The 10718-nt window shown below is 38.3% G+C and overlaps 1 protein-coding gene across 1 annotated transcript; it reads right to left on the bottom strand.

Moving 5' to 3' along the window:
• Positions 1-6047: 6047 nt before the first annotated feature.
• Positions 6048-10040, bottom strand: NDUFA5 (NADH:ubiquinone oxidoreductase subunit A5). The gene is made up of 5 exons (XM_085299708.1): positions 9940-10040; positions 9413-9457; positions 7714-7830; positions 6813-6878; positions 6048-6245 (listed from the first exon to the last, which is right to left on the bottom strand). The coding sequence occupies exons 1-5, from the start codon at positions 9997-9999 to the stop codon at positions 6144-6146; spliced, it is 390 nt and encodes a 129-aa protein (XP_085155834.1). The 5' UTR covers positions 10000-10040; the 3' UTR covers positions 6048-6143.
• Positions 10041-10718: the final 678 nt, after the last annotated feature.

The following is a 10718-nucleotide window of genomic DNA, read 5'->3' as shown; positions in this document are numbered from 1 at the left end:
GCCCGCCGGGGCCTGGGCGGGGGCGGAGCGCCGGGAGGGGCGCGGGTCGCTCCCTCCGCTCTGCTTGGGTTAAGGTTACTGTCGGCGCCCGGCGCTATCCAGCCCCTGTCCCCGACACCTGGCGTTGTAATTACGRGGAGGTGAAAGTGAACTCTTCGCAAGCTCCGGCCGTTGGCGCTTTTTGAGCTCAGTAGGTATGTTATATTGCACATACTAKCTGGAATTGCACCTGCAGCGTCAATGCCTGCAACCCTTTAGTGSTTATTACAGAGTACGCTTTCAGTTTTGAAGGAATGGCGATACCCCGTGCTGTAAACCCCATCATCCTCTAGCGTACTTCAGCACTTAGCTACGCCTAGTGCGTCCAGCCCAACACAGTGTTACGCCGCCGTATGAAGTCTGCAGACCTGGCATGCGGGTTGAGACTGCTGAGCGGCAGATCTGAAAATGAATGTCCTGGGGTTTGATGCGTGATTTCTGAGACAACGCCTGTGAGTACTTCAGCATGCAACAAGAAAATTGAGATTCAGCTGACTTCACAACCAACCATTTTAGAGGCAAAACACAGAGCTGTGTGTCACTAGACTCTGGGAGGAATCTGAAAAAAAAGTTGTATGTTTAAAGTCTTGAAATTACATCCCCATGCCATGTAATAGCATGCCAAACTCACCATTTTCCAAGTTTTGTAGAAATAGCTAAGCATACGAACTGCCTGCTTCCCATCATCATAAGGACAGAAATGGTTCTAAGACCTGGCTTGAATTTGCACTCGAGCAGAACAGGACCACTGTACCAGCAGTAACTCTATAGAAAGCTGTCTGCTCTGTCACTAGCATATTATCAACTTGATTATATATTCCAACTCACTTTCAGTTTGGAAAAATGAATTTTCATTTCCTTGTAAATAAATAATTATATACTGTAAATAGMAAGAAGCCTTCATTTCATCTTCCTTCCAATACAAATCATCGGAAACTCTCATGTCAAAGATGAAAACGGTGTCCTGTTCAGAACACAATTCAGGTACTAGCAACAGTAAATTAAGAGTAATAAAAAGAGTAAAAAAAGAGAATAACAAATTGCCAGTTACATGGCAATCTGAAGTTGTTTTTTTGGTTTAACAAGCTCCATCTCTTGTATTATTAGGTCTTATCCTAGAGATATGCTCTTTTTTACTCATATAATGAGTTTAATCGGAAGATCTCAATGTGTTTTAAAATTTAACTCTAGGGTTTGTAGTGATTWACCTTATAGCAGATAATCATAGAATCTTTTCCTTCATCACATACTTCCAGTATGGTTGATAGAGAAAAGTCAAGCAAAATCATTACAATCAGTGTCTAAATTATGCCTTGCCGCCATATTCATCTTAAAATAAATTACTTGCAACATAGTACTCCTAATATAGATTCTCTCTTGCCTGTAAAATATGTGTGTACTGTTCCTTGCTACAGCGTGGATTTAAGTATCAGATATATAGTTACAGAGTTAACAGGCATAGTAAAAATTACTTCGTTTCCTTTCTTGGCAAAGATATATTTTTAACTTAGCCAGGAACACGGGTGAAACATTTTACAAAGGCTATACACTGATATTATCTCAAAACTTTTATCTATTGTCTTTTATCCCTTCAGTCTCAGTGACTATTCAATATTGATGCTACAACATAAAATCAATTATTAAATTAGTAATCTTATGTAGCAGATGTGATGAACTTATGCTTTCTAAGATAATTAAAACAAATGGCAATTTAGCCAATAATAATGAAAATAAAACATAATGCATTAAGAATTTGATAAAAAGCTCAGAAAGCTGAAAAATTGCAATTCCTAGAGTTTGCATTTGGTAGGACCTTTTGAAAACTCAAGYTGATTCCTAAATCAAAACATTTTTGTAGGCTAATGCAGCATGTTCTGGATAGAAAGGTTTATAAAATTATCCTATTTTGGGGTCATATGGAAGAAACATTTTTAGACAAGAGAAATCGCTGAGAATACAAATTAGATAATACACTTACAAAAAAAAAAGCCTTCAGGATAGCTTCAGGATAACTTTGTATCAGACTCTCTAGTGAAGACACATTTGAGAAATGGAAAAAAAAAAAAGTGAAAAAGCTTTTGAGCAGTGAAACTTAGTTTTAAAATACCAGATACCAAATTTCAGCAGCAATGGGCCAAGAAAAAAAAGATCCTTTCCCTTGCAATATAACTCACAAACTTACAGGACAACTGTTAAGTCATATGACAAATACTGCTTTAGAAATGGAGAAAATTGAAAAAAAATGGAAAAATGGAGCAAGAACAAAGTTCAGCTAATGTTTCAGTTATGAAAGAGTAGAAAGAATCCCARCAGTTTTTACCATACTTTGAGAGCTTTCTTTTTCTCAAGTATTATATGCCAATATAATTCATGCTAGACTTCATATTTTTGTTTGCTTCTTCTCACATCAACTSAGTATTTGTTACCTACAACCATTCATCTTCGTCTCTCATTTGACATCATTTGCTTTCATCTAAGCTTATAATCCTTTAATATTTCTCATTTGAAAAATTGTATTTGTTAATTTTTGTCCTCCTCTGGAATGCCATCTAGTGGCCTCATCTTGGAAGAGGCCAGCTTTTACCTTTGTCAAGGCTGAAAAAAGCCTATCTGAAATTTTCAAAAGTTTAAGAGTTTTGTAATTACAGTAATAATATCAGTGAGAAAAAAAAGCTAAAGAATGCTGTGAAAATAGTTGCTAGAGGAATATATCAATAAAAGCAACTGGTAACTTAAACTAGTTATAATTTCAGGSGTTAGGTTTAGCTCAKTTGGTTAGAGCATGGTGCTAAYAACACCCAGCTCGTGGGTTCAATCCCTGTATGGGCCAGTCGTTTCCCTGCTGAGCAGGCGGATTGGACTAGATGATCTCCAGAGGTCCCTTCCAACCCTACTGATTCTATGATCTATTAGCCACCTGCGGCTTCTGGTAGAATGATAGTACTGAGTTTTCTTTGCAATAACTCTATGATTCTATGATCTATTTTCTCCTGTCTTACTCCTTTAATGCCTTGATTATATAAAATATCATATAAAGATGCAATTAATCATTAATGTTAATGATAYCACAGGTACACCAATAGCCGTTACAACACAAGACAAAAAAAATCATAAATCTTTTAAAWTAACTTGCTACTAAACTCAGTCTGGAAGGAGTCTATGTCTAGTTGTCAATACATATACTAATAAAATAAAATTTTATTTTAATGTTGAAAAGATRTAAGTCCAATATATCAATCATTAAAGACTGTCTCCTTCATCTTGACACTTATAATATTTTGGGGGCTCTTATTTTTAAATAATTTACAAAATTTCCTGAAAATGCATAGCAATTATGCAAAGTTAGCTACCTGTACCTGAGAATACTATTGTAATACAYATGCACTGGGTGCACAGCTAAGGCTGCCCTAAGCAGGGAACACTGCCTTGAGTATTTCATTAACATGAATGTCTTAAAATACAAGAAGGTAACACAGGTTTTCTCTAGAAAAATGGAATTCTTCACAGAAAGGTTAAAACTTTTCAATATAGATTTTTTTTTCTCTTATGTTTTTTGAATCTGTGTGAGTAATCCCATGAATTAATAAGTCAAATTTCACTGTTCTACATACAGACATATTTGACCCTGCTTTCTTGAATGTTGCAAGACAGATATCCTCTGATGCCTACCAAATATAAATCACAACTCTAACCAAAAGAGGCCTCCCAATTGCTCCTGCCTTTTGCTTTAATAAGAACAAACCAGCAACTGCTTAATGCACTGGAGAGAACTAATAAARATGATCATCTTACAAGAACCATAACAAAATAGCTTTAAAGCTACAAGGTTATAGTTTGTCCTTTTGTCAACCTATCAGATAAATCAAAGTCAATGAGGACYACCTTCTAGCAATATTCAGGGTCATCATTCAAATGAGGAAGAATCCTYACATTTGGAATTTAAGTCCTGATATAGGAAATGTTTATATGCTCTTACATATTCACACTGTTTGTATCTGAGCAACTAAAATGAGATAAAAAAATAAACAATGACTTTTTCAAATGATAACATTTGATGTGCCATCACAAATGCCAGATACCAAGTTTCTAATGAAATAGGAACATGGAAGGTAACTACCAGTAACATGTCGCAAGTTCCATATGTACAAGGAAGATTATCAAATCCTSAGAACTACTGTATTAGTATCTGTCTATAAGCAGTTATATTGAAACTAAAAAAAAAAGCCGTTTTAGCTACCACAGCTGTTTTACTTTTCTAATTGTTTAGTAGATGCAAAAAAGGACCAAACTAGTAGTATGATAATTTTAATAGTAACTCCTAACCTTTGGCTTTAGTACTCTGTTAAGCATAGCATTAATGCTAAATGCTTCATTTTAAACAAGTCAGTTCAGYAAATGAAGTCTTAATATTGCATTAACTACAAAGGGAGAGGTTTACCATAATCACAACATGCATGAAGAAATACCTCATTTTAACGTATTCCCTGGCCAGCATCAGTTTTCTTATCAGATCAGGCATCCTTGGTACTCATTAATGAAAGACAAAACATATTTTAGAATGTCCTCATTTGTGGTATCTTTGTTTAAAAAAGCTTGTTCTGTTTTTTAAACAAATTTCTGTTGATACCCACATRTACTTTAATTCCCTTCAAACAGATTCACTTTTTGAAAGCCTGCAGATTGGCTTTGAAAAATGCCAAAAAAGCACAAAACTTTCCTGGTTAAACAGCAGTAAGAAGTCAGAATAATCTTTCCTAGGTAACTTATTCAGCTTTATAGCTTCATTGCTTCTGCAAAGGTAAATTCTCATTTTCATTTAGTCTATATTAAGTCCTAACCTACAACAAAAAATAGCTATTACAGAAAATGTTACATAGTTAAGTGTAGTGGCACTTTGCTAACCTTTAACACACTCTATATAGTTTTTTCTCATACAGATACATTTTTATTATCTTTAAAATTTGCAAAAACAACTTTATTGRTGGCACTGAAAAGTATCAGCAAAGGCAAATTGCACACTATTCTTAGCTCTGCTTTGAATATTTTTAATCAGTGCCTGTAAGTTTRGATTTGTAAACAAAAGTTTTCAGAGGAGGGATACTGTTTTTGTTTAAATTTTTAAAAGAACCACCTAGCCAGATGTGCCAAATAAGATCTACTTTTYCCCCTTCTTATTAGAAGGTAATATTTCAGCTCAAAGATCCATRATACACAAATAAATCTAGAAAAATGCATGTTTATATACCAATTCTTTATAAAATCRAATTCTATACATATAAAAGGATAGCAGCACTTAGGCTTGTGCCATATTACACTAATTGTGGTAGCCTACTTGCTGATCAAGAAATCTCTGTCCCTGCTGTCACCTGAAGAGTTAGTCCCTMCCTCTCTCATACTGGGTCTTCTTCCTACTTTCCCTCTGCCAGAATTAGTGTTTATATGGCCAGTGAAGTCAGCCACATCAAGGAAGTGATCCAGTTGAAAACTAAAAGTTATTGTTATTTTTGGTAAGATTCACATCAGAAACCTGAGCCTAGTGGCTGCATGGTCACAGAGACACTGTACTAGCTGTATGAAGTTGACATACACAAGCAGAGGTAYGAGAAAAGGACAGGATCACATCTTTCTACAACTCTGATTTCCAATCATCTATCATATCTATATTTGTTAACATGCAAATACAAATTATAAGAATAACTGTCAATTGAGACACTTTTCATCTCTTAAAATGCCCAATGATACTACAGTCTAGTCATATGATAGCTGACATTGTACAGTGATTTTAAAACATTAAAAATGTTTTGCAAAACCATTTTTGTTTTGTTGAAGAGACAAGAAAAGTTGTGCAGCTCAGAATTAGGTACAAATAGCCTGTAAATCAGGAAGTGACAAAAGGAAACAAAGTAAAGGTTGTAGAACAGCTRAAAAGAATATTCTTAAAACATTTTTGCAAGATACTGGAAGCAGTCTTGAGACTGCTAAATATAAGTRAATATTAAGACAAAGCATTTTAATTAAGTTATTTAATTTAAAGATAATTGTCAGTAACATATGATCACATTTGAATTTTTTTTCAATTTCAAGAAGTTGCACCATTTTGAGTATTATATTGGCCATCTCCACTGGTCAGAAGGAGGTTCATCAACTAGAGGCTCCCATGGTTTCCACTGTATCATTTTTCTTGCCAAGGAAAGCTCGTTTTCAGCCTGTCAATAAATACCATACACAAGTTCTTTAACACTATATATCACTCAAAGTATTAAATTATTTCAGTTCATCACATTAGTGATATGCCACCATGATATGCCACCACCTACCACAGTCAGGGACTACTTCAAATTTTATCCTAAAAATTAACAAACAAGCCCAGATCCCTTTGATTTTTAACATATCAGGTGACCCCTCAGATGCTCACATGGACAGTCTAGTCATTCCCAATGACTGCTTCACAATAAACCTCTTCACCCCTGATATTTTCCAAGTCTATCTAGATTATCATCTAATATCATTCAATCATCTGCCCCTTCCATTAAGTGTAAGMAAGTTAAGAATATATTTTTTACTAATATGGTAAACATTAATTGTGTTAGTTTTCAACATGATCATCCCTTTCACAGTTAATTTTCAGCTTCTTCAGAAATATTTTTGTTTGTTTGTTTTATAGAAAAGTAAGGTAGGGTAAACTGCCAATTTTCTAACTAGAAGTTAGCCAAAGCAACACTGGAAAACGCTTGTACCCACTTGCACCTAATCTTAAGTTTCCCCAGTTTTACCTGCACAATGACTTCTTCTATATGACCACTATTCAGTTTGTCTTGTAGTTTTTGCACATCAGTTTCCTGTGTATTCAAATACAGGCATTTAGTTTTACTTAGAAGTAGAAAGCACAGATACAGCATGAAAGAAACCATTTAAATAGATCACACTCTAGTCTTCCTAAAAAACTACCAAACTAGCTGGCTTCTGTCATTTTACATCATCATCAAAATTTCACACACTTTTCTTAGCATAAACAAAATGTCAAATTTTCTCAACTATAAATACTGAAAAGCAGTACAATTCAATGACATTTTCAGGGCAGGTTTAGCTCAGTTGGTTAGARCATGGTGCTGCTAATGCCAAGGTTGCGTGTTCAGTCCCCATATGGGCTATGCTAAGGATYGGACTAGATGATCTCCAGAGGTCCGAGGTCCCTTCCAACCTTACCATTCTATGATTCCTAAAGGAGCAGCGAAGAGCKGCAGTATGCATCTTGAAAGATTTTTTTTTTAATCTTTTGGGGAGAATGATATGCAACCTTCCAATAATCACCTTAAATACAACACTAGTATTACATAGCTTACTGTACCCAATAAGCATTTAAAAATGTCAAATGTGCAGATTGTGCTAACAGCACATGGATTTTCTGGTAGAAGCGTGTGGAAATACCACTATTCTACAAATCTTCGGAAAATGTTTTCTTCTAATTTTCACAGAAAGTGTCAGTTATCAGAAAGTATATTTTTAAATATACCATCAAAAATATTCTATTCAATAACAAAAATATATCGGGRCCTGAATTGATACTTGAAAGTTCCTTATACCCCTGGAAAACAGCCAGTCATTTCAGAAGTCACTCTTCACATGCTAAAATCTTTTCACATATAATGTTTTATGAAATAGTACTGTACTTACTGTTTGCACCAAATTAATTCGCTGATTTACAATCTGCTCGGTGTATTTCCTGTATGCTGCATCTTTGGGAATGTTTTGAAGGACAGCAAGAATTTTTGTGTACAGTATTCGCAGGCGCTAAAGCGATCACAGGATAYGGTTAAAATACGAAACCGGACTTATTTAATTACCTCTCCTACTTAACCTACTTAAATATCTATACACAAAATATAAAGTACTGAAGGTATTCAGATCTGAAATGTGTGAAATAACAAAGTAAACAAGTCTGAATCATACAGCTCTTGTGCTGGACTGGGATTTATCAGGAGTGAGAAGTTATCACTGCAGCTTCCTCAAAAAATAAAATGGTATTGTAATTTGAAGTATATCTGATACAAAATTGAAAYTGTAAATCTTTATTTCTAGTATTAACCATACTTTTCACAAATGGAACAAATTCAACTCCGAACAATTAGTTTGAGAAAAAGTACGTGGGAAGGTAAAAAGATGCAYATAAAATCAAAGTATAACTATATTTTTTGGTGGATTTTTTTTTCCTGGTGCTAGTGCGAGGTTCAAAGTTCACAAATATAACTAAAATCTGAACTCATTTTATTGCTGTATTTAAATGCAATGATAAAGGACATATCAAGATCAAGATGAAATTGCAGTTTTGGGGACATCTGTTGGCTTAGTAACTGTTATCTAACTGAAAAGGAATGGAATTCCTATAAGAAGRATAAGAAACAGAAGCAGAATACTGCAGTAAAGAGAAATATAAATATTAAACAATAGGAAATGAAATGATGATTTCCTTACTCAGGACCTTAAAACCCCSAAAAAAACAAAAGTTTAGCAAGTTCACTCAAGCATCTGACAAGCCTACAGACTAAACCAGAATCATTTATAGAGAACAGTAACAGTTTTTATAATAGTATCTTCTGGCATTATTTCTAAAAATCGGTGGTAGAAGTGTATTTTAAATAAAATTGTTGCATAGCCTGAAATTTCAAAGCAAAAAGAAAACAAAAAAATTGCAGAAGTCCTTCCAAAGTTCATATCTCCTATATGAACAAGTAAGATGTGGCTAACATATTTGTCCCAAGAAGGCAAYAAGAAAGTAACAAAATTGCTTATGAACCAACTAATGTAGTCCCCAAGAACTGCTGGGATTTTCCAGTCTCACCAGTGCTTACCATCACAGGGCCTAGATTTGACTTTCCATTAAACGGCTAACCTCTGAGTAAYGTGTCTATCACGTAAAATTACTCCATCCCCTTAGATGAGATTTAACTTATTTAAGCACCTACTGGAAAAAAAAATAGTGAGGTAGGAAAAAATTGTATGCTTGTGAACTAGTAATGATATTTATAAAGGACTGGATTCAAAGACTTATTTATTGTGTTTGAATTGGAGGACTATAAAAGATGTTTAAAAAACAGACGTAGCAAATCAGAAAAGAACTTACAGAAAGTGAGGTTTTTGAAGTGAGCATATGCAACAAAAATATGTATTTGAAATAATGCCCTGCAATCTGAATTAAAACTTTAAGAATTGTTTTTTTCCTTTCTTTATCCTTTTGGATCACTTTTACAACCTGTCATTTAATTTGTCAYCTTTTTAAGGGACTCAGTGTACCTGCATACACAACAACAACAACAAAACAACCTTTTGCTTTGCCCCTCAGTTTCAGTTAAATACAGAATAATTTGCAACATACCTCGTGAGGATTTTCAGCCACAGCTAATCCTACAAGCCCAGTAGTCTGTACAGAGAGCATAAAAAGGAGCGTTTAATATACCAAAGCAGATATTTTCGTGCTATTTGATTCTTTCGGCTTGGCTCCCCCTCGTACCCGCCTCACAACTTCCTGCGAAAAGAGTGCCTCTATCGCCACGCACCTTTAACTCCCTAAGCTTGTGGTGTTTCGTGTCATGCACAGGAAGGRAAAGGAGAGGGCGAAGAGAGGGCCAGCTCCCGTTACCGAGCAGCTAGACAGGGCCTCTGGTGACGTGACCGCGGGCCCCCTCAYCTCGCTCCCCCAACCCCACACGCCCGTTAACGGTCGGGGCCTGCCGAGGTGCGCTCGGGCTGCTGCAGCTCGCCAAGGCCATCACGGGAACCCGGCCCTGCGCGCCCCACTGGCCACCCGCTCCGCCCGAGAAGCGGGGGAAACTGCCCGCAGGACGAGGCGGCAGCAGCAGGCTGCCTGGCACACGGACCCCGCGGCGCGGCGCGGCGCCTCACCTTCCTCAGAGCCCCCGCCATGGCTGCGCTGCGCCGCACACCGCCGGCGGCCGCGCGCATGCGCCGCGCCGGGCACCTGTGCTCGCCGGCTGGAGGACATGGCGAAGGACGGCAGACTGCGCATGCGCCGCAGCAGCACCCGCTCTTGCCTCCTCCGGGCGGCGAGCAAAGCGGCAGGCGCGTTGGCTCGGAGGTGCGCACGCGCGCCAGGATACACGGGATTAAACATCAGCGCATGCGCTGTGCGCACGTGGTAGCCTGTGCGCACGCGCAGAGTTGTGAGCGGGGAGGGGACGGGAGGGGAATGCGGCGCGGGCGGTTCGCCTCGGGCGCCCAGCGCGGCGGCTCCCTTCGGCACAGGGCGGGGGCTCCTGCGCGAACAAAACTGCCTCGCTGTGGAGAGGACAGGCGCCTAGGCGCTTTGTGCGAAGCCGCGGGGCGAGGAGGGTGCGTGGGGGCGGGAGCGGGAGGCGACCGTCCGGGCAGGGGCTCTGGCCTGGCCTGGCCTGGCCTGGCCTGGTGTGGCCGTGGCCGCAGGCAGGGTCCTGCTCTGCGTGTGGGGGGAGGTTGGCAGACTTGCTCTCCCAGAGCCACGGCCCGAAAGGCAGTCAGGGCTCGGGAGGCATCCGGTTTGAAGGCAGCCCGAGTTCTCAGACCCAGCGCTTTTAAAGGGGGGAGGGTTACACTACCGCGTTATGTTGTGTAGGTGTTGCAGTTCCACAGCACTTTGCAATGTACTTCAAGTGGAAACAAGTTTTCACATTAACGAAGATACCTAC

Source organism: Rhea americana, unplaced genomic scaffold (assembly GCF_003343005.1).
Source record: "Rhea americana isolate MKP2758 unplaced genomic scaffold, rheAme1 scaffold_152, whole genome shotgun sequence".
NCBI classification, from domain to species: domain Eukaryota; kingdom Metazoa; phylum Chordata; class Aves; order Rheiformes; family Rheidae; genus Rhea; species Rhea americana.
Note: the sequence above shows the minus strand (reverse complement) of the source record. Positions and strands in the feature narration are given on the sequence as shown.